At 47.7% G+C, this 27599-nt stretch overlaps 1 protein-coding gene and 1 long non-coding RNA gene across 2 annotated transcripts in view; one reads left to right on the top strand and one right to left on the bottom strand.

The window, feature by feature from the left end:
- LOC140193654 (mannose-1-phosphate guanylyltransferase regulatory subunit alpha-A-like) overlaps positions 1-26608 on the top strand; it is a 33111-nt gene extending 6503 nt beyond the window's left edge. Inside the window, exons 5-11 of the mRNA XM_072250812.1 lie at positions 4140-4270; positions 8999-9133; positions 12344-12441; positions 13740-13786; positions 19651-19743; positions 22578-22746; positions 23032-26608. Coding sequence (XP_072106913.1) covers positions 4140-4270; positions 8999-9133; positions 12344-12441; positions 13740-13786; positions 19651-19743; positions 22578-22746; positions 23032-23132 — 774 coding nt within the window. The 3' untranslated portion in view covers positions 23133-26608. The remainder of the gene's footprint in view (positions 1-4139; positions 4271-8998; positions 9134-12343; positions 12442-13739; positions 13787-19650; positions 19744-22577; positions 22747-23031) is intronic.
- Positions 1-27599, bottom strand: part of LOC140193655 (uncharacterized) — a 45165-nt gene that overhangs the window by 6756 nt on the left and 10810 nt on the right. The gene's annotated exons all lie outside the window — the stretch shown is intronic.

Raw genomic sequence — 27599 nt, 5'->3', positions numbered from 1 at the left:
TCATGCCTTCCAGGGTTAGATATTTGCTTCCCAACCCCAGTGTGTAAATTCCCAACAAACTCTGTGCTTCCCAAACTCAGTCTGTACAGTACTAGAGCTTAGAATATAAGCCATTATGGCAGAGTACAGGCCCTTCGGGCCCACAGTATTGTGCTGTACTTTTAACCTACTTTGAGATCGATCCAACCCTTCCCTCCTGCATATTCCTCCATTTTTCTTTCATTCATGTGCCTATCTAGGGTCTCTGAAATGTTCCTAATGTATGAGCTTCTACCACCACTCCTGGCAAGGTGTTTTATGCACCCATCACTCTCTGTGTAAAAACCTACCTCTGACATCCTACCCTATACTTTCCTCCAATCGTCTTAAAATTATGCACCCTTGTATCAGCCATTTCCACCCTGGGAGAAAGATTCTGACTGTCCACTCTGTCTATGCCTCTTTAGCATTTTGTGCATCTCTATCAAGTCACCTCTCGTTCTCCTTTGCTCCAAAGAGAAAAGCACTAGCTCACTCAGCCTCCCCTCATAAAACATGATTACATCCTCTTGAATCCAGGCAGCGTCCTGGTATATCTCCGCTGCAGTGTAGTGAGACTGTTAGCAAGGATGGGCTGATGATCAGACAAACTTGCAGTCAATAGGATGAGTTACAGTGTACAAGGGGACAAAATTGAAAAGGGTGTTGAATACAGGACTGAAGGTGTTATATCTGAATGTGTGCAGTATAAGAAATAAGGTAGATGAACTTAAAGCACAGTCACAGATTGTCATGTCTGATGCTGTGGGCGTCGCTGAATCTTGGCTGAAAGAAGGTTATAGCTGGGAGCTTAACATCCAAGGATACACATTGTATCGAAAGGACAGGCAGGTAGGCAGAAAGGATACACATTGTATCGAAAGGACAGGTAGGTATTGCAAGGATACACATTGTATCGAAAGGACAGGTAGGTATTGCAAGGATACACATTGTATCGAAAGGACAGGTAGGGAGAAAGGATACACATTGTATCGAAAGGACAGGTAGGCAGAAAGGATACACATTGTATCGAAAGGACAGGTAGGTATTGCAAGGATACACATTGTATCGAAAGGACAGGTAGGCAGAAAGGATACACATTGTATCGAAAGGACAGGTAGGTATTGCAAGGATACACATTGTATTGAAAGGACAGGTAGGCAGAAAGGATACACATTGTATCGAAAGGACAGGTAGGTATTGCAAGGTTGAGCCTACTGGCGATCAGATGTTCTGGACTGGGTGTTCTGCAATGAACTGGAATTGATTAGAGAGCTTAAGGTAAAGGAAGCCTTAGGGGTCAGTGATCATAATATGATAGACTCCATCCTGCAACTTGAGATGGAGAAGCTACAGTCAGATGTTTCAGTATTACAATGGAGTAAAGAGTGTTACGGAGCTGGCCAAAATTGATTGGAAGGGAACACTGGCAGGGATGACAGCAGAGCAGCAATGGCTGGAGCTTCTGGGAACAATTCAGAAGGTACAGGATAAATACATCCCAAAGAAGAAGAAAGAGTATTCCAAAGGCAGGATAACGCTTGATTAGTCAGGGCATGAGGGTTACGGGGAGAAGGCAGGATATTGGGGCTGAGACGGAAGTGGATCAGCCATGGGTCAAATAGCCTAATTCTGCTCCTATATCTTATGGTTTTTCTAAGTTTCCAGATTCTTCCAGTAATGAGGTGACCAGAACTGAGCACACTATTCCAATATGCTCCATCTATAACCTCCCTCTGTGTTATTCCTTTTCACTCCACAGAGGTGACCTGACCCACTGAGTTCCTCCTCCAGTTTGTCTTTGCTCCAGATCTCAGCATCTGCTGTCTCTCGTGTCCCCGTTGTACCACGTGTCTTCCCTCCTACGTAGTGGACCTAGAGTTTTAGAAACATGAGGCAACCAGAGCTGAATACAGCTTAATGAGGGGAACAGAACTGAACACAATACTCCAAGTGTGGTCTTGGAGTTATCCTTGGAGTGATGGAAGCTGAGAGGCATCTGAAATCAGATGTGAGGCGTGGATAGGGTAGAATACGAGACCTCCGTTGGTCAGGGTCAACAATGGATGTTGTGTCCTAGCTGTCCTACAAGGGCCATGACAGTACAATATGGAGAGCTGTGGTCCATGCACCAGGCTCCCCTTGTCCATGTTGCTGATGAGTCCAAAGAACGGCAGAGACCGATACAATTTGGCACCAGCGACATCGCAGGAGTTGCCAGTCACGTTGAATTCAACAAGGTCTGCCTCAGGGACTTCAGCTCTGGATTTTTCCCTTGGGGTTTACTCCCGAAGCCTTCCCCATGAGTGGGTAGAACCGCAAGGCAGCGGGAGTTTGAGATCAGAGTTTTCTTTCTCCCAGATGAGCTGCCAACCATGGCTGACGAGCCCCATCTGCCCGAAGTGAATAGTTTTAAGGCACTAGTTGCGTTTGCCCCTTCTATCAGTGGAAATGGTTCCACTGGACATAGTAGCCAAACAACACATGAAAGCCAGGAGCTGGACTTGGTTGTCAGAGGCTATTTGAGACACCGCCATTGGGCGCATTTAATAGGAAGTGGGAACTCATCCCCCTGCCCCCTCCCCAGCTTTGACAACCTTAGGGTAGATAGTCAGAACCTTTTCTCCAGAGTTGGCCATATCCAAAATATGAGAGCATAGGCTTAGGATGAGAGAGGGAAATTTAAAGGAGATTGGCAAAGCAGGTTTCTTTTACACAGAGTGTTTGATGTCTGGAACTTGCTGTTACGGGACGTGGTGGAGTCAGATACTATTGCTGTGTTTCAGAGCTACTTAGTTACCTCGACAAGGCTTAGAAGGATGGGGACTCTGTCTTCTAACTCTAGTGAACAGGAGCTTGAATAAGCCACTCTCTCTTCATATATCAGCCCTGTCATTCCAGAAATCAGTCTGCTGAGCATCTGCTCATGACCAGACGAAGGTGAAGATCAATACAAGACAGGTAGAAGTAAATCATTTGAGACAAGCTGAGTTATGCGTGTGGACAGGGATTGCTGCTTTTTAACAGTTAATGACAATAATTTAATATTTCCAGGCTGTCAGGACAGCACAATACAGGAACAGACCCCTCACCCCTTGATGTTGTGCCAAACTAATTAAGCTAATGACGCAAAATCCCTTCTGTCTGCACTTGGTCCTTACCCCTCCAACCTCGGCATATTTATATGCCTGTCTAAGGCCTCTTAAGTATGTCTCTCCACCACCACCCGGATAGTGCATTCTGGGCACCCACAGCTGTCTGTGTAGCAGAAGTGGACACCCAGAGACCTTTTCCCAGGGTGCAAATGGCTAGTGCCAGAGGGGCATTATTAGAAGGTGATTGGAGGAAAGTATAGGGGGGATGTCAGAGGCACGTCGTTTACACAGAGAGTGGTGGGTGTGTGGAACGTGAGGGGTGGTAGAGGCAGATACATTAATGACATTTAGGAAGCTCCTAGTTTAGGCCTATGGAATACAGAATTGAATTGATGTGGATACAAAATTGGTTTGCAGTGGGTCGTTATAGATGGACCGTATTCTGCCTGGAAGTCAGTGACTGGTGACTAGTGGTGTTCTGGAGGGACGCCTGCGCTTTGTCATTTATGTAAATAACTTGAAAAAGCAGAAATAAGTTAGGGAGGGTTAGTAAGTTTGCTGATGACACAAAAGCTGATGGAGTTGTGGATAGTGTGCAGTACTGCTGTAGGTTGTGACAGGACATTGAGAGGATGCGTAGCTCAGCTGAGAAGTGGCAAATCAAATTTGAAGTGGAGTGACGGATATATGATGTGGGGGGTGTTACAGGGTGGGGTATACGATGGGGTATACGATGTGTTACAGGGTGGGGTATATGATGGGGTGTTACAGGGTGGGGTATATGATGGAGTGTTACAGGGTGGGGTATATGATGGGATGTTACAGGGTGGGGTATATGATTGGGGTGTTACAGGGTGGGGTATATGATGGGGGTGTTACAGGGTGGGGTATATGATGCGAGGGTGTTACATGGTGGGGTATCTTGGGCAGCTCTGCTCAGAGTGGTGCCCAGCTCCGTGCAGTGCACAAAGGCAACGGCCAGTCCCAGGGAAGTCCATGCTGAGTAATAACATCCTCCTCCTGTAGGTTCTTCACTACGTGGAGAAGCCCAGCACCTTCGTCAGTGACATCATAAACTGTGGTGTGTACCTCTTCACACCCAACATTTTCCAGTACATTGGGGAGGTGTTCCGGAAAAACCAGCAGGACCTGGCCATGTGAGTAGATGGATGCCTGCCTCTCCGTCTCCACTCTCCCGTCCCCACCCCCACTGATACCATCAACAGCAGCTGGGGTCTCACACTCCCCACACACAGAATGGCTCGCAGTCTCTTTCTCGACACTTCACAGCCTGAATAGAGGCAGATGGAATTCATCCAGGGGAAGTGAGAAGTGATTCACTTTGGAAGGTCAAACTTGATGGTAGAGTACAGGGATAATGGCGGGATTCTGAACGGTGTGGAGGAACAGGAGGATCCATAAATCCCTCAATATTGCCACACAAATTGATAGGGTTGTTGGCCTTCATTAGTCAGGAGATTGAGTCCAGGAGCTACGAGCCAATGTTGCAGCTCTGTAAAACCCTGGTTAGACCACACTTGGAGTGTTGTATTCAGTTCTGTTAGCTCATTATAGGAAGGATGTGAAGACTTTGGAGACAATGTCGAGGATTTACTAGGATGCTGCCTGGTATCGAGAGCTTGTCTTATGAGGACTGAGTGAGTGAGCTAGGGCTTTTCTGTTTGAAACAAAGGAGGGTGAGAGGTGACTTGATAGAACTGTATAAGACATAGAGTGGACAGTCAGAGACTTTTTCCCCCAGGGCTGAAGTGGCTAATGCAGGGGGCATAATTTTAAAGTGTTTGGCGGAAGGTATAGGGGAGATGTCAGAGGTAGGTTTTTTTTACACAGAGTGCTGGGTGTGTGGAATATACTGCCAGGGTTGGTGGTCGAAGCAAGTAAGTTAGAGGCATTTAAGAAATTCTTAGATAGGTACATACATGATAGGAAAATGAAGGGCTATGTGGGAGGGAGGGAAGGATTAGATTGATCTTAAGGGAGGGTTAAAATGTCACAACATCACTCTGTGATGAATGGAGATTTCCATCAGTGATAGAGAGTGGGGTTACTGGGAAGTACTGCCTAACCCTTAAACATGATGATGGTTGTGGGCTGGTGGTACATAAATCACATCAGAAGAGCTGAATCCATGGGGGTGGGCTTGAGCTGGGACACCTGAGGGTGCCAGGTTGGGGAGCAGTGGGTGGGTGTTGAGTTGGGCGTTGGGGTGTGGATTCCATTTGGGCCTCACGCCTTGTCCGTCTGGCACTCTGTGGGCACCTAGCTCTGCCATTGGCTCTCAGTGGTGTGACCCATGGAAGGAGGTCTCTTGACCCTTCATCTCATTATTGCTAGCCAGCCATTCCTTCAGGGATGTGAGGTGACGGTAGGACAGCTCTGAGTCAAAGGTAATGTACTGGCCTACAGTTCCTTCACAGCCAAGGTTGTAGCCATTGCTCTGGTCAGCATGAGGTTTGACTCTCAGTCCTGCCTGTTGTTCTCGGGCAACTGGCACAGGTAGCTTGTCCCACACAACAGCCACCTCTCACTCTCATCTCTCTCTTTCTTTCATGGTCCTGCCTTTGCCCTACCCTCAGGTATTGTAGCAATGGGTAAGTGGCTACGTGAGTGCAGTGTGGTCTGAAGGGCTTGCTAATCCTAACGCCTTCCCATCCAGAACGGGCACTGCACCACCTATCTTTGAGTAGCTCAAGTTACCGTAGAGGCGAGCCACTGTCCCGTCTGCCACAGCATTATTCAGAAGTTATGTTGTATGAAGGGGCATAATTTTAAGGTGATTGGTGGAAAATAAATGTGGGAAGTCATAGAGAGTGGTGGGTGCATAGAGGCAAATAGACTGGGGACATTTAGGAAGCTCTTGGGTAGACATATGGATGATAGGAAAATAGAGGGCTACATAGGAAGAAAGGGTTAGATTGTTCTTAGAGAAGGTTAAGTGGTCAGCACAACACCATGTTCTATGTTCTTGTGGAGATTCAGGTTAAAAATGTAAGTGAATGAAAAAACTTCAGAATCAGTGTTACTATATACTGACATACACTGAGAAGCTTGTTTTATGGCATCAGTACAGTGCAAGGCATAAAATTTAGTCTAAGATACAAAATAAATAAATAGAACAAAAGAGAAAAGTTGAGGTGGTGTTGACATGTTCATGGACTATTCAGTAATCTGATGGCAGGGGGAAGGAGCTGTTCCTGAAGTAATTCTGGGTGTCTTAAGCGAGTTGTGCAGGAGTGATGGGGAGAGAATTTCCTGTGACTCGTCAGTGAGCTAGAGCTTAATCCAGTCCCCCTTTCCACAGATGCTTCTTGGTCTGTGGCTTTTTACCTCAGATCTGCAGCATCTTCAGTAATCGGATTTGGCCATCTGTGATTCTGATAGCCCGCTGGCCTTAGCTGGGGACTGAGCAGTGCTGCACTCAGCTCCAGGCATCAGCCTCCAGCCAGACACACTAGAAGGGCAAGCAGCAGAGAGCTACAGATAAAAGGTGTGAAGATAGGTTGCACAGAGAGGCTTTCATTTCCATCACTGCAGGGATTCATTGAAGGGGGTGGCCGAAAATTGTTAAATGATGGGGAGCAGAAGCAGTGATGGTGGGATTCGGGGGAACGGAGGGGATTAAGGGGAATGGACAGGATTCAGGGGAGTGAAGGGGTGGAGGGGTTGGGGATGGAAGTTGATTGAAGGGGTAAATGAGGAGGAAAAGGAGTAGTTTTTTCCCCAAGGACACAAGGGATTCTGCAGATGCTGGAAACCTTGAGCAAAACAAACACAAAAGACACTTCCTTAGGTGCTTGAGGAGTCCCGCTATGAGATGAGAGCCAACTCTTTGGGACGATGTTGATAAGCAACTCCTCACTCCAGGCAGCTGAAGTCTCGGAGTCTCCCCGGACAGTGAAACCTGTGGCCATAGATTTCTATATGTTTGATTGCAAGCTGAGGTAGTTTGGGGAGTTAAGGCTGAGATAAACTGTAACCTTGTGGACTGGTGGAACGATTTGACTGGCTGCATTGTCAACAGTGATGGTTTCTCTGGAGTAGGACCCATAGCTTCAGTCACGTGCTCTCGTCCCATTCTCATTCTCTCTCATTTTTTCTTTCTCTCTCACTCACTGGCTGTCCAGCTCTCTCCCTCTCAGTCTCTCTAATCTGCCTCTCTCCTCACTCTGTCACTAAACTCATTCAGTAAAACCTTGCCTGCCTCCCCCTAACCCTCGGCTGCTCCTGGATGGGAACCTTCCTAAGTACAGCTGTTGCATGCTGTGCATGACGGAATGGAGACCTTTCTGTTGCTGTGAGGGTCGTCATGGCAGAGAATGGCGGGGGAGTGGGGGTGGGGGTGGAGTCTGACTGTGGGTGAATGTGGGTAGTGCCTGCCGGTGCAAGGTGAGAGAGAACTGGAACTGAAATGAGGTGTGTGCATTTCTGAGAGGGAACAGAGAGCATTTCTGAGGTCCCAAGTGTGGCACACAGCTCAGGGTCACAAAGGTCGGAGTGTCAGAAGGGTCACACTTGTGTCCCTGGCAGGTTCCAGAGGCTAGTGTGAGTGCACCATGGAGTGAGTGTGTGTGTGTGTGAGAGAGAGAGTGTGACACTGAGAGAGTGTGTCTGTGCCTATGTGTGAGTGTGTGTGTGTGTGAGTGTGTCTGTCTCTTTCTATGTGTATTTGAATGTGTGTGTGAGAGAGAGAGTGTGTCTGGCTCTCTCTATGTGTATTTGAATGTGTGTGTGAGTGTGTGTGTCCGTGCTTGTGTGTGTTTGTATGCGTTCACTGGATTTCCATTCCCCTATCTCACCAGTGCTCCTTCCCCTAGCCATGTCTGCCCCCTGCAGCTGGGAAGCAGGAGCTGCTGGGGAGATGCAGCAGGCTGAGACTGGAATGTTGGGTCAGGGGTGGGAGGTGGGTGGTCATGTATCTCGATGACTGAAGCCTACCCTCCAGCGATCACTCCCATCAATAGAAATGTGAAGAACCCCAGGGGCTATTTCTGTAAGCTGGGTGTTCGCTTGCGAGTGGTTTTGGGAGACTGTGGAGGTAGTGAGTGTTGGATTGGGTGGACACTGGGTGGGGGGGGTGTGGGTGGATGTTGGGTTGGAAGTGATTATTGTTGATTTAGGAAAGCTGGATGGGTGTGTATTGGTTTGGGAGTGGTGGGAGGGTGGGTGGTGTGTTGGGATAGGAGAGGTGGGTGGGTGATGGGTTGGAAGAGCTTGACTGGATGTTGGCTTGGATGAGTTTGGTTGGATGCTGGGTTGGGGGAGTTCAGCCAAATGTTGGGTTGGGAGCATTTGGTTGGATGTCAGTTGGGAGAGTTTGGTTGGATGTTGAGTTGGGAGAGTTTCATCAGATGTTGGGTTGGAAGATTTCAGTCAGGTGTTGGGTTGGGAGAGCTCAATCAGATGTTGCTTTGGAGAGTATGATCGATGTTGGGTTGGGAGAGTTCGATCAGATGTTGTTTTGGAGAGTTCAGTCAGATGTTGGGTTGGGAGAGTTTGGTCAGATGTTGGGTTGGGAGAATTTGATAAGATGTTTGATTGGGAGAGTCTTGAAGAGGTTAATGGGATGTTGGTTTGGAAGAGCTCGATTGGATGTTGGGTTCGGAAAGTTCGGTCGGATGTTGGGTTGGGAGAGTTTGATCAGATGTTGTTTTGGAGAATTTGATGGGATATTTTGCTGAGAGAGTTCAATCGGATGTTCAGTTGGGAGAATTTGGTCGGATGTTGGATTGGGAGTAGTTGTGGGAGTGTTTGTGTGGAAGGGGTGAGGTTCCGATCAGATCCCATGGTGCTGGTGAGGTGGCACTGTGCCAGGCTATTCCCTGCTGCAAGGGGGAACCGGGGCATGATGATTCTTTGTGTTACAGAGAGGAGAACTCCAACGGCTGGCAGCGAGCCGAGGTCATCCGGCTGGAACAGGACATCTTCACCACCATTGCCGGCCGTGGCTCCCTCTACGTCTACAAAACCGATGGCTTCTGGAGTCAGATCAAGTCAGCTGGGTACGTGTTGGGGAGTTGGTCACCAAGGGGGAGATGGGAGAGCTGAGTAAAGACAAAGTTGGAGACCCTTGAATTGGAGCAGGAGGGAGGTGGAGGGTTGGTTTCTGGATTGGATGGTGCACTGGGTTCGGGGGCGGTGAAATGACAAAGCATGAGACATGATGTTGAGGATCAGGAGGATGAGGATCGGGGGAAGACATGGGAGGGGTGAGAGATACCTAGCACCCGAGCTGGGCACCACTCTTTCCCACTGACAAGAAAATCCAGGTTTCCCGCTCCTGATTGGAGCCCAGAGAACGTAGGTGGAGTGGGAGGTGGTGAAAGGCAGGATTCGGCTCCTGCACCCACTGAAGGAGAAAGTACATAGATAAGGGCACAGGGATGTTGTGGTCTAGGTCCATAGTTCATTGAAAGTGACTACACAAGTGGATAATATGCTAAAGAAGGCTTATGGCCTACTTGCCTTCATTGGTAGTGGTGTTGAATAGAAGAGTGAGGAGGTCATTCTGCATTTGAAGAGTTGTATGCAGTTCTGGTCTCCCTGTTACAGGAATGACGTGGAGACTGTGGTGAGGGTACAGAAGAGGCTTACCAGAATGCTAAGATTAGAAGGTATAATCCATATGGAGAGGTTGGACAAACAAGTTGTTTTTCCCTGGAGCATCAGAGTTCAAGGAGAGAATTATAAACATTTTTTAGATTATGAGGGGCAATAGACAGCTGGAATCTCTACCCCAGGGCAGAAATGTCAAACATCAAGGTACATTAAACTTGAGCTTTATTTGTACAATGTACTGTGTATTGAAACATGGAAACACACAGCGAGATGTTTCATTTGCATCAAAGACCAACACAGTCTGAGGATGGGATGGGGGCAGCCCACGAGTGTCGCCATGCTTCCGGCGTGACACAGCACGCCCAGAACTCACTAACCCCAACCCGTACGTGTTTGGAATGTGGAAGGAAACTGGAGCGCCTGGAGGAAAGTCATGCAGTCACAGGGAGAATGTACAAACAGTGGTGGGAATCAAACCCTATGCTAACTGCTACACTACCATCATACACTTTATGATTGGGAGGGAAGTTTAAAGGCGATGTGATATGCATGTATTTTTACACGGAGAGTAGTAGGTGTCTGAAATGAGTTACCGGGGCAACTGTGCAACAGGCAGTTTGGTGGAGTTTAAAAGGCTTTTAGAGAGACACATGAATGGAGGGATATGGATGAAACATAAGAGAATATAGTATAAACTGGCATCAAGATCAGCACAATATCGTGGGTCAAGTGGCCTGTCCAGTGCTGTCCTGTTCTATGTTCTACATTTCTGTATGAATATTGAACATTGAGGAGCACTCACAACACGCTGGAGGAACTCAGCAGGTCGGGCAGCATCCGTGGAAACGATGAGTCAATGTTGCGGGCCGGAACCCTTCCGGAAACGTCAACTGATCTTTTCCACGGATGCTGCCCAACCTGCTGAGTTCCTCCAATGTGTTGCGAATGTTGCTTTGACCCCAGCATCTGCAGATTATTTTGTGTTTACGAACATAGAGGAGTACAGCACAGTATCAGTCATCCAAGATCGACCCAAGATCTCTTCCGTGGCACATGCCCTCCGTTTGTCTTCATTCTATACACCTATCTAAGAGTCTCTTAAGTGTTCCTAACATATCTGCCTGCACCACCACCACCCCAGCAGGGCATTCCACACACCCACCACTCTGTGTAAAAATAAATTAAAACCCTACCTCTGACATCCCCCCTATACTTTGCTGCACTCTCCATCACATTAGCCACTTCCACCTTGAGAAAAGGTGCACTCTATCTATGCCTCTTAGCATCTTGTGTACCTCTATCAACCCATAGAACATCGAGCCACACAGCACAGCATCACACAAAGTGCTGGAGGAACCCAGGCAGCATCTATGGAAAAGAGTAAACAGTCGACGTATCGGGCTGAGACCCTTCATCTGGACTGGAGAAAAAAGACGAGGCGTCAGAGTAAGAAGGTGGGGAGAAGGGAGGAAGAAGTACAAGGTAGTAGGCGATAGGTGAAACCGGGAGGGGGAAGGGTGAGGTAAAGAGCTGGGAGGTTGATTGGTGAAAGAGATACAGGGCTGGAGAAGGGAGAATCTGGTAGGAGAGGACAGAAGGCCATGGAAGAAAGGGGAAGGGAAGGAGCACCAGAGGGAGGTGATAGGCAGGTAAGGAAATTAGGTGAGAGAGGGAAATGGGGAATGGTGAAGGTGGGGGGGGGGGTGTCCTCAGATTTTCTCTTCTTTGTGACAGTAAAGCACAGCACAGGCTCATTGACCCTTAACGTTGTGCTAATTCTTTAACCTACTCCTAGATCAATCTAACCCTTCTCTCCTACATGGCCCTCCATTTCTCATCATCCATGTGCTTATCTGAGAGTTCATTAAGTGCCCCTAATGTATCTTCTAAGTGATCCTTAAATGCTTCTCATCTTTGCTCCTCCTTTTCTCCAAAGAGAAAGGCCCTGGCCCACTTAACCTTTCCTTATCAGTCATCCCCACTAGCCTAGGCAGTATCCTGATAATTCTCCTCTGCCCCTCTCTAAAGTTCCCACATTCCTCCTACAATGAGGCAACCAGAACCGACCACTGGGTGATCCCTGAGTAGAGGGGGAGGCTGTAGGGTGGAGCAGTCTCCAGCCCTCCCCACCATTGAGCACATCTACATGGAGCACTGTCGCAGGAAAGCAGCATGCACCATCAGGGACCCCAGCAGTCAGGCCATACTCTCCTCTCGCTGCTGCCATCAGGAAGGTGGTACAGGAGCCTCAGGACTCACACCACCACGTTCAGGAACAGTTACTACCCCTCAACCATCAGGCTCTTGAACCAGAGGAGATAACTTCACTCAACTTCACTGAACTTCCCACAACCTATGGACTCACATTCAAGGACTCTTCATCTCATGTTCTTGATATTTATTGCTTATTTATTTATTTTTTATTATTCTCATTTTTTGTAGTTGCAGAGTTTGTTGTCTTTTGTTGTTTGGTTGTTTGCAATCCCTGTTGGATGCAGTTTTTCACTGATTCTGTTGTGTTTCTTTGTATTTACTGTGTATGCCCACAGGAGAATGAATCTCAGGGTGGTTTATGATAACCTATATGTATTTTGATAATAAACTAACTTTGAACTTGGAAACCTTGTCTCACTGAGGCTCTGGTTTCTCCCCAGTTCTGCCATCTACGCCAACCGCCTGTACCTGAACCAGTACGAGAGGAGTCACCCAGACCGCCTGGCCAGCAGTGAACAGGGTGGCCCCAGGATCATCGGTGTGTGCTCAGCAACAACAGCTGCGTTCCTGTCGCCCCTCCAGTGCAGTAAAAATAACAGGGTCCCACATGGGAGCAGCTGTCCAATGTCAGGCAGTAGGGAGGCAGGTGACCAACAGCCCCCTCAGAGGGTTCGGCGATGAGTGCCCGGGAGAATCAAGAGTCAGGTTTAATATCACCGGCCTATGTCGTGAGATTTGTTGTTTTGTGGCAGCAGTACATTGCAATATATATTAATATTACGGTAAATTACCGTCAGAGAAATAGATAGGGGTGAGGGCGAAGGAGCTGTGACGATATGGGGGTGACATGGTGGGAGAGGTGAGGAGGAGGGAGCTGTGACAATATTGGGCGTAGGAGGGGTGAGGGGGAGGGAGCTGTGACGATTTGGGGGTGACATGGTGGGAGAGGTGAGGAGGAGGGAGCTGTGACAATATTGGGGGTAGAAGGGGTGAGGGGGAGGGAGCTGTGACGATTTGGGGGTGGGAGGGGTGAGGGGGAGGGAGCTGTGATGATATGGGGGGGGGGTGACAGGGTGGGAGGGGTCATCATCATAGCTTGTCACACTAGACAGCCAGCCACTCTAGTGTTGTTGGTTGATGCTGAGCAGGTCAGTGTCAGCTAAATCAGGTGAGAGTGGGCAGTTGCACAGAACGTGCTCAATGTTCTCACCCTTTCGCCACACTCACGGGATTCGCTGGTCCTTAAAGCCCACTTCACTATATTGTCTCCCGTCCTACAAACTCCCGCTGTCGCTCTGTTGAGAGTGCACCAATTCCGTCTGTCAAGCAGTGCCCCGTCTGGTAACGTTTCTGTGGGGTCTTGCACTGTATTGTTCGGTGGGGTTCTGGCTTCTGTTTGTTGCCAGAGGTCAATCCTGTATGTTTGCGGGGATGTTCCGTGCGGTAGTTCCTCCACTGTAGCAAAGCTTTTCCTCGATTTTAGGCGGTTGGAAACTGGCACATGATGGTGTAGTGGGTGCCGTGGATCCGGGTTCTGTTTACCTTTTTCAATTTTTGTTGTAGTGTGTCTTCAGATCTCTGGGGTCTGAAGACACACTACAACGACGGTGAGCAATGCCTGCAGGTCTGTAAATGATGTTAGTGGGTGTGGGGTGCAGTGGGAGAGGTGAGGGGGAAGGAGCTGTGACAATATGGGGGTGACAGGTTGGGGTGAGGGGGAGGGAGCTGTGACGATGTTGGGGTAACTGGGTGGGAGGGGAGGGGTGATGGGATGGGAGAGTTGATGCTGGGAAGTGTCTGGATTCTGGTTGTAATTCTATGCTTAATCCCTGACAGGCAATGTTTACATCCACCCAACAGCAACAATTGACCCCACAGCAGTGGTGAGTTTACAGTCGTCCAACACTGTGACGGCCTTTCAGCCCCACGTACCTGCCTACACTCTTTCCATTCAAAAGCATTAGGCCCAGAAGCACCTGTGCTTGGGCGATCCCATATGCTTCTTTGATGTTCTAGTCATAGGGCACCACAGCACAGGAACAGGCCTTTTGGTCCATTTAGTCTGTGCTGACTTGTTATTCTGCATAGACACACTGACCTGCACCCGGTCCATATCCCTCCATACCCTCCCATCCATGTTCTTATCCAAACTTCTCTTAAACGTTGAAACCAAACCCACATCCTATACTTCCGCTGGCAGCTCGTTCCACACTCTCACCACTCTCGATTGAAGATCCCCCTCAGGTTCCCCTTAAACATTTTACCTTTCACCCTTAACCCATGACCGCTAGTTCTAGCCTCACCCAACCACAGTGGAAAAAGCCTGCTTGCACTGACCCTATCTATACCCCTTAACATTTTGGATCCCTCTATCAAATCTCCCCTCATTATCCTACACTCCAGGGAATAAAATCATAATCTATTCAATCTCTCCCTATAAATCGGGTCCACATGTCCTGGCACCATCCTGTTCTATGATACCTCTGCCTTGTGTAAATACCCCACCATTGGGAAAAGACATTTTCTCTCTGCTCTGTCTTCCCATAATTTGTTTAAATACCTCAGCCTCTTCAGTCTCTCTTGTACCTATAACTCTCTGTCCCAGGCAGCATCCTGGCGAGTCTCCTATCCTCCTCTCCAGTGCAGTCACATCCTGTAGTCTGGCGACCAGAACTGTACGCAATGCTCCAATGTGGCTTAACAAAGTGGTAATCTGACTCCTCAGCTCTTATATCTTGAGGGCCAGCACGGTATCGTAGTGGTTAGTGCAGCACTTTACAGCCCCAGTGATTGGTGTTCAATTCAGTCATTGTAAGGAGTTTGTATCCTCCCCCCTGTAAATGTGTGGGTTATCCCTGGGTGCTGTGCTCTCCTCCTGCAGTCCAAAGACAGACAGGTTAGAGTTGATGAGTTATGGCCGTGCTGTGTTGGTGCATGGTGAAGACCCCAGCACATCCTCAGACGCAAACAACACATTTCACTGTATGTTTTGATGTTACGATGTACATGTAACAATAAAGCTAATATTTCTTTATCTGAGTTACGAGACTATAGTATACAACATGAAACTGAGGAGGCTGGTCTGCGTGACGTGCCTGTGCTGGTTCTGTAGGAGAGATCGACTTTTGTCCTAATCCCCCGTTCCTTCCTCATATCCATGAACAATTTCCCCTAAGGTATCGGAGACTCTGCATGTGGTGTCACGATTGCCTTCTGAACCCTCTGATCAAGTCTGCTGGCACTGACCAATAAGACAGCAGCTCAGGGACAAAAAGTAATCCCATTCCTAACTCCTACTCTGATTATATTTAACCAACACCCCTCACTCTGAGTCCTTTGATCACTGAATCTCCAGCTCCAGGTTGTTTCCCAGTTCAGGATGTTTAAACCATGGAACTGTACTACAGAAACAGGCCCTTCAGCCCACAATCTCTGTGCTGAACAAAACACCAAATTAAGCTGCCTGTACACAAATTGGTAAATTTGGCAAATAGTCACCTGAACCAAGATAGAGTGAAAAGCTTATCTTGCATACTGTTCATACAGATCAAATGGTTACACAGTGCATTCAGGTAGAACACAGTAAAACAAGTACAGAATGCAGTGTTACATTTAAAGTGTATCAGTTACAGAAAAAGTGCAGTGCAGGCAGACAGCAAGGTGCAAGGTCGTAGTGAGATAGATTGTGAAGTTAACAGCCCATTTAATTGTACTGAGGAACAGTTCTTATAACAGCAGGTAGAAGCTGTCCTTGAGCCTGCTGATACGTGCTTTCAAACTTTTGTGTCTTCTGCCCGATGGGCGAGGGAAGGAGAGAGAATGTCCGGCGTGGTTGGGGACTTCAGTACTCTGGCTGCTTCAGTGAGGCAGCGGGGAGTGTGGAGGGGAGTGTAGAGGGGAGGCTGGTTTCCGTGACAGGCGGAGGCAGCGGGGAGTGTAGAGGGGAGGCTGTGCTGAACTAGGCTGACAACTCTGCAGTTTCGTCAACAGAAGAGAGCCTGCAGATGCTGAAAATCCAGAGTAACAAACCCAAACTGCTGGGGGAACTCAGCAGGTCAGGCTCGTACCCTTTATTCCTCTGCACTTTCTTGCAGTCATGGACAGAGCAGTTGTACACCAAGCTGTCGAGCATCCAGATAAAATATTTGTGAGGGTCAAAGGGGACATGCCCAATTTCCTTAGCAGCCTGAGGCAGTAAAGGCATTGGTGAGCTTTCTTGTGGCTGTGATTGGGCTCCAGTGGTTGGACCAGGACAGACTATTGGTGATGTTCAGTCCAAGGAACTTAACTCTCAACAAGTCTCCCTCAGCAAACAGGAGCATGTGCACCACCAATACCTGCCCCCTCCTAAAGTCAATGACCAGCTCTTTTGTTGACATTGAGCAAAATGTAGACATGACACCATGTCACTAAGCTCTTTGTTCTTTTACAACAATTCATGATTTGACATACAGCCCAGTACAGTGATACTGTCTGCAAACTTGTAGATGGTGTTGGAGCAGGACCTGGCCATGCAGTCATTACTACACAGGGTGTACAGTCAGAGACAGTGATCATAATATGGTAGAATTCACCCTGCAGTTTGACAAGGAGAAGATAAAATCCAATGTATCAGTATTACATGGAGTAAAGGGAATTACAGAGGCACGAGAGAGGAGCTGGCCGAAGCTGATTGGAAGGGGACACTGGCAGGGATGAAAACTGAACAGCAATGGCTGGTGTTTATGGGGGAAATTTGGGAGGTGCAGATCCCAAAGATGAAGTGTTCTAAAGGAAGGATGAGACCACTGTGTCTGACAAGGGAAGGTAAAGACAGCATAAAATCAAGACTCTGGTCAGACCCCACTTGGAGTTCTGTGCTCAGTTCTGGTCACTACAGGAAGTGTGTGGAAACTATAGAAAGGGTGCAGAGGAGATTTACAAGGATGTTGCCTGGATTGGAGAGTGTGCCTTATGAGAATAGGTTGAGTGAACTTGGCCTTTTCTCCTTGGAGCGACGGAGGATGAGAGGTGACCTGACCGATATGTATAAGATGATGAGAGGCATTGATCGTGTGGATAGTCAGAGGCTTTTTTCCCAGGGCTGAAATGGTTAAAACAAAGGGGCATAGTTTTGAGGTGCTCGGAAGTAGATATGGAGGGGATGTCACGGGTAAGTTTTTCTACACCGAGTGGTGGGTGCATGGAATGGGCTGCTGGCGATAGGGTCTTTGAAGAGACTCTTAGGTGGGTACATAGAGCTTAGAAAAATAGAGGGCTGTGTGGTAGGGAAATTCTTGGCAGTTTCTCGAGTAGGTTACAGGGTCGGCACAACATTGTGGGCCGAAGGGCCTGTAGTGTGCTGTAGATTTCTGTGTTAGATGTTCTATGTTATTTAGCCAATAATAAAAGAGGATACAAAAAGATTTTGCAGAAATATTAAGTGTAAAGGAGATGAGTGGATATCGAACTGCTGGAAAATGACACTGGAGAGGTAGAAATGGGGACAAATGGAGAGACTTTTGCAATTTTCTGGTCCTCAGGAACCAGAAACTGTCATCCTTGAAAAAGCTTTACTAATGCCTCTACAATCTTTACAGCTACCTCTTTCAGAACCCTCGGCTGTGGTCCATCTGGTCCAGGTCATTGCTATTACTAAGGAGAAGATGCTTGGGAAGCTGCACTCATTTCTGCTCCCTGATACTCTTGCATTTCTGGCATTCTGCTGGTGTCTTCCACAGCGAAGGCTGACGCAAAATACTTACTAAGTTTGTCCACCATTTCTTTGTCCCCATTTCTACCTCTCCAGTGTCATTTTCCAGCAGTTCGATATCCACTCATCTCTTTTACACTTAATATATCTGAAAAATCTGAAAGGAGACAGATAAAAGAAAATTTAAAAAACTGGTTAGCCTGACTTCAGTAGTTGGGAAGATATTGGAGATAATTTTCAAGGATGAGGTTTCGGGGTACTTGGAGATACATGATCAAATAGGCCAAACTCAGCATGGTTTTCCCAAAGGGAAAATCTTGCCTGACTAACCTGTTGGAATTCTTTGAGGAAATAACAAGCAGGATGGACAAAGAGAGCCAGTGGATGTTGTTTATTTGGATTTTCAGAAGGCCTTTGACAAGGTGCCGTGCATGAGGCTGCTTGGTTCAAAGTTCAAAGGCTGCTTAATGAAGTAGGGCTCATGGTATTACAGGAAAGTTTAACCTGCAGGTTGTCAGTAGTGAGGAAGGCAAATGCAATGTTAGCATTCATTTTGAGATGACAAGAATATAAAAGCAAGGATATAATGCTGAGGCTTTATAAGGCCTTGGTCAGACCACACATGGAATATTCTGAGCAGTTTTGGGTCTTTACAGAAAAGATGTGCTGGCATTGGAGAAGGTCCAGAGGAGATTGATGAGAATGTTCCAGGAATGAAAGGGTTAACACATGAGGCACTTTTGATAGCTCTGGGCCTGTACTTGCTGGAGTTTTGAAGAATGGAGTCTCATTGCAATCTACCGAATATTGAAAGGTTTAGATAAAGTTGGTGAAGAAAGGATATTTCCTATAATGGGGAAGTCTAGAGCCAGAGGGAAGCACCTCAGAATTGAGGGATGTTAATTTAGAACAGAGATAAGGAAGCATTTCTTTAGTCAGAGGCTGGTGAATCTCTGGAATTCATTGCCACAGGCAGCTGAGCAGGCCAAGTCATTGGGTATACTTAAGACAGAGGTTGATAGGTTCTTGATTAATCATGGCATGAAACGTTATGGAGCGAAGGCAGGAGAATGGAGTTGAGAGGGATAATAAATAAGCCATGGTGGAATGGCCTAATTCTGTTTTTATGTCTTATGGACTGAGGACACCAGTGTGGAGAATAATCATACCAGAGGCATTATTGCCTATCCTTACTGAAGTCAGGATCCATTGCAAAGGAAGGTCTGGTGTCCCAGCTCTAGGAGCTTGGTGGTGAGTTTGCTTCGAATTATAGTATTGAAGCAGAGCTTTAGTCAATGAACAATATTCTAATGCAGATGTTTTTACTGTTCAGATGCTCCAGAGATGAGTGTAGGGTCAGGGAGATGGCTCCCTTAATTTTCTGCACATTCATCTGTCTGTCCAAGAGCCTCTTAAACACATACATCATATAGCCCCACCACTACACCAGGCAGCCCATTCCAGCACCCGCCAGTTTAAAAAAAAATGCCCCACGCACCATTGTTAAACTTTCCCCCTCTCTGGTTTGAACTGTCAGGTTTGGACAGGATCAGAAAAAGCTGTAGAAAGTTGCACACTCTGCCAGCTCCATCCTGGGCAATAGCCCCCCCCCAGCATTGAGGACATTTTCATAAGGTGATGTCTCAAAAAGGCAGTTTCCATCTTTCAGGACACCCATCCACCAGGACCATGCCTTCATCTCATTGCTGCCATCAAGGTGGTCTCACAGGAGTTTGAAGACACACTCTTCCCCTCTGCCATCAGATTTCTGAATTGATAATTAACCCACGGACAACACCTCAGTAATTTTTTTTCTTTTGCATACTCGTGTAATTTTATATACACATTTCTTATTGTTGGTTAGTTTTTTTCTATTATATATTGCAGTGTACCGCTGCTGCAAAACTGATGGCAGAGGGAAAGAGTGTCTCCTGTGGCTGTGATCTTCTCACCTGAAATGTGTGCCTTTCAATATTTCTGTGCTGACTATCCGTGCCTCAGAAATTTATATATTTCCATCAGGTCTAGCGTTCTATTTCTCATCTTTATGCACAGCTGGGTCCCAATGTCACCATCAGCATGGGAGTGACCATCGGTGCTGGCGTTCGAGTGCGGGAATCCATCATCTTACACGGAGCCTTGCTGCAGGTACGCACATCCCAGTCCGGGCAGGGCCTCACCCCCCCACCCCCAGTACCGCGCATCCCAGTCCGGGCAGGATATTAATGCAAGTAGTGCAGACCCCAGAACTTTCAAAGACATGCCAAAACAGTTGATGCCTTTGGGTGCTTACAACAATGGGAGGTAAACAGTCCCCACTGTTAGGAGTACAACAAGTGGTTGACCAGGAGATGATATTTGTTTATTAATGGCACCTGTACTGAGGTACAGTGAAACACTTGTCTTTCATACTAGCTCTGTCACTCAGGAGAGAAAGGGAGAAGAGGGGAGCTGTGGTGATAGGGGAACAGAAAGAAGATTCTGTGGATGAGAACAAGATTCCTGGATGGTATGTTACCTCAGTGCTTCCAGGGTCTGGGGTGACTTGGATCAAGTCCTCAGGCTTCTTAAGTGGGAGGGTGAGCAGCTAGAGGTCATGGTGCATGTAGGTACCAATGATATGGGTAGGAAGACTGACAACTTTCTGCTTAGGGAGTTCAGGGAGTTAGGTGCTAAGTTAAAGGGCAGGACCTCCAGGGTTGTGACCTCAGGCTTGCTACCCGTGCCATATGCTTGTGTGGTCAGAAATAAGAAAATCATACAGGTTAACACATGGCTAAGGAGTTGGTGCAGGACGGAGGGATCATTATGCTCTCTTCCAGGGAAGGTGGTACTGTACATACGGGAGAGCTTGCACTTGAACTAGAGTGGGACTATTATCCTAGCAGGAAGGTTTTCCAGTGCTGCATAGAGGGTTGTGAGTTTAAACTAGAGTTGCAGGGCATGGGAACCTGAGTGCCAGAATAGATAGTGGAGACAGATGTTGTTAAGACCGCAGACAAAGTCAGGAATCAAAAGGTTGATCATGGTGTGACTAATGCCCTGAGCTGTGTATATTTCAATGCAAGAAGCAACATAGGAAAGGCAGCTGAGCTCAGCATGGATCAACACGTGGAATTATGATATTGTAGCCATTAGTGAGACTTGGGTGCAGGAGGAGCAGCCCAATATTCCAGGGTTCTGTTCTTTGCCATGCCTAAAGCAGGGGGGATTAAAGGAGGAGGGGTGGAGTTACTAGTTATGGAAAATGTCACAGCAGTGCTCCGTGAGGACAGGCTGGAGAACTCATCTGATGAGACTTTATGGGTAGAACTGAGGAATAAGATGGATATGACCATGTTGATGGGGCTATATTATAGACAACCCAATTCTCCATAGGACTGAGGAAAAAATTTGTAGAGAGATTGCAGACTATTGTGAGAAACACAAGGTTGTTATAGTAGGTGATTTTAATTTTCCATATGTTGACTGGGATTCCAATATTGTAAAGGATGTAAAAGGATGGGAAAGAGTTTGTCAATGTGTTCAGAAAGTTTCCTTAATTAGTACATAGAAGTTCCAACGAGAGAGCATGATACTTGATCTGCTATTAGGGAATGAGACAGGGCAGGTGACAGAAGTTTGTGTGAGGGAATACTTTGCATCAGGTGATTATAATGCCATTAATTTCAAAGGAAATATAGAAAAAGATAGGTCTGGGCCACAGGTTGAGACTCTAAATTGGAGAAAGGTTAATTTTGATAGATCTTCACTCAGAGGGTAGTGAGAGTGTAGAACAAGCTGCCAGTGCAAATGGTGGGTGCAAGTTTGATTTCAATGTTTAAGAGTTTGGATAGGTACGTGGATGGTCAGCATATGGAGGGCTATGATTCCACTGCAGGTCGATAGGAGTAGACAGTTTAAATGTTTCAGCATGGGCTAGATGGGCTGAAGGGCCTGTTTTGTGCTGTATTTTTTTTTATCATTGAGGTAAAACAAAGTGAAATATTAGCAGTGCAGAATAAAGTGTAACAGTTAAAAAGGTGGAGTGCAGGTAAACAGTAATGTGCAAGGTCATAATGAGGTAGATTGTGAGGTCAAGATTCCATCTTAGCATACCAGAGTCTGATAACCTGTTCTTGAGCCTGGTGCTAGGCACTTTCAGACTTTTATATCTTCTGCCCAATGGGAGAGGGGGGGAGGGAGTCTGTCTGGGATGGCTGGAGTCCTTGATGATGCTGGCTGCTTTACCCAGTCAGCTAGAATTGTAGACGGAGTCTGGGAATCAGCTACTGAGGCCTTGGGAGAGAATTGCTCAACAAGACCTTTCGTGTCACTTTTACAGCAAAGGTAGGGATATTGGGTCAGCACGATGAGCATTTACCAGGGATGTGCAGGATGGAGAGTTGTATCATGGTAGATAAGAAATCACATTGTAAAGTGGCAGTGTCAGCTCGAGAGACCAGTGATCTACTCCCACCTTGTGTGTTAGCAACTGTCAAAGACCTATTCTTCCCTGGGTCCCAAGGTGTGTCTGTGAGATTGCGATTCAGATTCAGCCCAGGCAGGCAGACGTGCAACCCAAGGGAGTTCCCAGCTACAGGCAGGTAAGTAGAGCTGAATAAGCAGCTGACAGTTTGGGCCAAGACCTTTCATCAGTCCTGATCAAGTACCTACGTAGCATCCTCCCTGATGGGAGTGGGATAAACAGTCCATGAGCACTGTGTGGGTGGGATCCTTCACATTACTGGCCCTTTTCTGACACCTTTCTGTCAGTCATCAACTGCTTATCCCTGCTAAAGCATAGATTCTGCCTCAACTGTCGAGTTCCTCCAGTACTGTGTGTTCACCATTTCCATCATCTGCTGAATCTCGTTTTTATAAGTAGAGCAAGAGTCCAGTCAGAATAGTTGTGATTTTGTGGGATAGAGCAGGTTCAAGGGGCCGAATGGCCTGCCCCCACAGCTGCTTCCCGGTTCTAATTGGCCATCTCTGTTGTACAGGACCACTGCTGTGTGTTGAACTGCATCGTGGGCTGGGACAGCGCCGTTGGCAAGTGGTCTCGGGTAGAAGGCACCCCCAGTGACCCGAATCCAAACGACCCTTACGCAAAGATCGACAGTGAAACGCTCTTCAGTGACGGCAAACTCAACCCCTCCATCACCATCCTCGGTAAGAACTGAATGGACATAAGCCTCCGTGTACGTACCTGTATCTCAGATCACACACACATTCAATAAGGACGTAGAACGTACAGCAAGGCTTTGCAGTCCACGATGTTGCGTAGATATCAGCACAGACAAGATGGGCCGAAGGGTCTAGTGGAGCAGATTAGCAGAGTTGCAAATGTTACTGCTGCACTGGAGCCAGAGTCCATATTGCATGGGGGTAGGGCTGGTGCGCTGGGACTTTGACTGATGCCGGGGTGTCATTTCAGCTGCTGTTTGCTCCCCGCAGGCTGTAACGTCAGTATTCCCGCTGAGGTGATCATTCTGAACTCCATCGTACTCCCACACAAAGAACTGAACCGCAGCTTCAAGAACCAGATCATCCTGTGACGAGGGCGGGGGCAGACCCCCGGGACTGAGGAGGCTGCCGCTGGCTCACTTGCTGTGGGATGCAGAGGTGGGGCCAGCTGTTCTGTCATACCACCCACTCGTCACCTTCCCCTCGCTGTGTTCCAGGTTTAATCAGTCCTCTCCGCTCTCTCCAGCCCATGAATGTCCACACACCACGGGAGTTTGGACTGTATCTCTGCTCTGCACATACCGCTGCCCCACCGTGTGCACCAGACCACTGTGTTAGGGACATGCGAGTTCAGACCCACTAATGCCCTGATCCGTGTGTCCAGACACAGCCACCCATCCCTCTCGCTGTCGAAGAGGATGATGGCTGTGGCGTGACTACTGAATCTTAAATAAAGAGATTTTCCCTTTGAGCGCAGTTCGCCTGCCTGTCTGAATCCCACTCTGACGTTAGATTCAGATTTGTTCAATTATCATATATCAATACATCACTTGTGTTAACAAACGACCTGAGGATGTGCTGGGGGCAGCCCGCAAGTGTGGCCGCACATCCTGGTACGCCCACCATGTTCAGCAACAACAGGAGAAGAAGCCCCTCAGCTCCCTCCTACCCTGCAATTGACATAGACAGACAGGCCTCCAGTGGACCCGCAGACAGTAGCCTTCTGATTTCCCCAGTGGACTCGCACTGCCAGGGCTTTGGCCATCGGGCCTCGACTTGCTCATTCATCAACCCCAGGGCTCGCCGACAATGGGACGCTGAATTCCGTACTCATGGACACACATAGCTACAGGGTCAGCCTCACTCATGCTCTCCGATCCCCGGGTTTTATTTTGGTTTTTAACTGGGCCTCCGTCAGTTGGGGCTGACCATGGACATGGCAACCCAGCTATCTACATCAACGTCCAAATGCAAGCCAAGGCACTACAATGTGGAGAACAAGTTGTTACCCATGGAGCAGGTTTCCCCTCTCCACACAGCTAATGAATTCTAAGGAACAGCAGAAATCGATAGTTTGGCAGCCGCGTTGTCACAGCAGATGCCACTCAGTGCTAAACTCAATGTAGGTCTGCCTTAGGGACTCCAGCTCCAGATTTTTCACCTCTAGGTTTACTCCCAAAGCCTTTCCCATGAGTGGGTATAGCCGCAGGGCAGTGGAGCTTTGAAAACAGTTTTCCTTCTCCTAGATGAGCCGCCAACCACAGCTAACAAACATCAACTGCCCTGAGTGACTGGTTTCAAGGTGCCCCTTTTCTTGATGGAAATGGTTCTGCCGGGCTTAGTAACCAAGCCATACGTGAGGGGCAGGAGCAGGAGCTGGTTGTTTGAGGCTATTTGGGATCCACACCTTTGGAAGTGTATAATACGTAGTGGGAGCTCGTCCCAGCATCACAACCTTAATGATCCAGCCACTTCACTTAGCAGCCCGATATTCACCTACGGGTGAACTTCATCACATTCCACGTCACTGGCCTTTGACCACAGAGTGGAGGCCAAGACTCCAGTACAACCTCTAACTCTTTATGTCTCTGTCCCTAAACCCCAACTTGACCCCTCATGCCCCCACTGTCTCCAGTAGAGCTAAAGAACAACCAAGTGCAACTTCACCAGGGTCTGTAGCTCAGCAGCTGGTTACATTACTGAGAAAGTGAATAGTGCCCTGTGGGGAGGGAATCAGTGACTCCAAAGTTCAAACACCGGGCTGGATCGCCATGGCTTGACTATGCACCGTGCTGGAAAATGAGATTAGTGGTGTGGTGTACATTGAAAGTTTAAAAAAAATATATCAGGAATCTTGCACAGCAAGGACCAGTTGGCCAATCAGCCTGTTTCTGTGCCCATTCGACTTTCAGGACATATTTGATTGCTCTTTTAATGTACTGAAACTTCTTTTTTAAACTGGCATCTCCAGAGATGTGGCTCGTTAGCCCCTCACCTTTATCAGACTCTGTCTAGGGTCAGTATGATCCCACCAAACCCGAGGGCACTGGGATGTCTCACTCACCCAAACCCCACTCTGTGTGAATATTGTGTAACTACTGGTCCCTTGCAATTGCCCGTCAGCAATGACAGACTGCATACAATTATAAAGTATATTTACAAATGTCAGCATTATCAAACAGTTAGTAGGAAAAATTAAGGACAAAATAAAAAGGGCCCATTACAGTTAACCCAGTCCAAATGTGTGCACAAGTTTGGAGCTCAGCTTAAAGTTGTCTTTAACTCACGTGCTGGACCCACAGTGTGCACGAAAGCACACACCGCCTTCCGAATGCTGCTAGAAATCCATCTCAAACAAACGGGCTCCCCCACGGGAGTATTGGTCCTTCCTCGAAGCCATTCATCTGTACAAAGCACCTTGTGAAACAGAGATGGCATCCTCAGCCATCTTCCCTCCTGTTTTCTCTCAGTTCCCACCAAAAAGACCGACACACACCAGTGTCCATCACGAATACCTCTCCACCCAGCATTCTCTAGAACCCTCTCCCAATTCCACCATCCTGATTGGCTGACAACATTCCCAAGGTGAACAACATAGTCCCTTATCTTTAGCTCAAACCCAAACATGCTCAAAGCAGAACAGACTGCTCTTAGGGAACTGGTCAAATGAAATACCTACAGCATAGCGACCCATCATTAGCAACAGTTTTCAAAGGAATTTTGTGATGTAATGACCTCCAATCCATTTGTAAAGGGTAGCGACATATCTCACTGGGGGATAGATGCAACACAGTTCTCCCAGTGCATCATAGGACGGCCTACATGGCAGTTTCTTGATTCTTTGAGACCCCCTTATCCCATCTTCGGCTCCTCCAAGTTCAACCACCCCTTAGACACTTCCTGTCTACCAAAGAATGCCTCCTCATAGCTATCACTCATGTCTTCCAGCGGCTCAGGTCCCCCGGTCCATGACCAAACTCAGTTTCCTTCAGTTTAAGCAGGTGCTGCCAAGCATCTTCAGTCTCTACTGTTGCCAACAGATGAGCGCCCTCTCAGAAAGGAGTGTCTTCAGTTGCTCCAATAGTGTGGCAAGTAGTGGAGGTAACCAGCATCAGACTCGACAGTAGAAAATACACCTTTGCATCCCAACATCTTCTCAGTTAATCCCCTTTTCCTTTACTCGGACATTCCAGCAAATTTAGGGGTTCCTGCCAGTCGAGCTACTCCTCTGGGGTGTAACACGGCTCTGAACACAGGTGGATGGACAAGGCTTTCAGAAATGTTCTCTCCTTTATGCTCCCAGCAGCCTTCTCACAACAGCAGTGTTTGTTCCTACAAGAATGGAAGCTCCACCCTTTTCATCTGGATCCAGGCAGACCAACACTGGGTCAATTGACCCAGTTACTCCAACATCTGATTCCAAACACTCCAGTTTCAGTGACAAGTAACGATTGTCTGGGTACTCATCAGCACTAAGCTCTGAATCCCATGGGCACTGAGTGGCGACAATGGTAAATGCGTCAAATACTGGTTGTAAAAGCATCTATAAAGCTAAGTAACTTGAGAATCTGTGTCAAGTATGGCTCTAGCATAAACACATTCAATCCGTATAGATACAGCAGAGCTTGGTCCCACTAAACCTTCAGGAATAAAGTTTGGTAGTTTAGCATTTCCCTTGATGCACTGATAGGAATGTATCCTCTCTGAAATGTCAGCCTGTTCCTTTACTGGGTCCCTCCGTAGTTTTACTTTTTTTTCCCCGTTTGATTAACTGCTGATTTACTTTCCGAAGGTTTTCCTGTCCTCCTCATTCCCGCGTAAAGTGTCCACCTCCACAGTTGTAACAGAAAATACTAGTCACTTCCTTGGTCAAGGGGCCCCGCTCAGTAGCAGGCCTTGGCTGGGTATGTCCCACAGTGGGTCCGGCTTCCTATTAGCCTTGTCAGGCCTGGTGGCAGTACCAACCAATATCATCTGAAATACTTCGACCCTCAGATCTTTCCCGTCGTCCTGCAAAACCCCCACTTGTGGCATCGGGTTGCTTCGGCAACAGAAGCTGCTACTGAGGACTTTGCCCTGCTGAGGGAGGCCTCCCACTCCTCCATTGTGTTTTCCTCCTCTCTAACATCTGAGAGACTCGGTAGAAGATGGAGGAGGGCACATCCTGTGGGTCATTCGAATACATAGAGCAGTCACATCATGTGACAACGCGTCCTTCAGAACTTGCTCCGTCCTCAAAGTATGGACGGAGCATGGCCCCACTTCTGCAGGTACCTCAGTCGTACGAGGCAGATCCACTCTCATCACATCATTGCCAGGCTCAACTAAAACATCTTTGCCCGCCGTTCAGTCAAACTGCCGTGCCATTCTCGTACTCTCAGTCGCTTCACGCCACGGAAACCAGCATAAGCACCGGCCTGATGGTCCACAAGGCTCGTGACAGACTTTGACCTTTTAATCTGGATCCACAGTCTGCTAGCACACATCACCTTTCGAATGTCACTCAAAAACCATCTCAAACAACCGGGCTCCCCCACGGAAGTACTGGTCCTTCCTCC

The sequence above is a fragment of the Mobula birostris genome, unplaced genomic scaffold (genome assembly GCF_030028105.1).
Source record: "Mobula birostris isolate sMobBir1 unplaced genomic scaffold, sMobBir1.hap1 scaffold_683, whole genome shotgun sequence".
Lineage (NCBI taxonomy): Eukaryota > Metazoa > Chordata > Chondrichthyes > Myliobatiformes > Myliobatidae > Mobula > Mobula birostris.
Note: the sequence above shows the minus strand (reverse complement) of the source record. Positions and strands in the feature narration are given on the sequence as shown.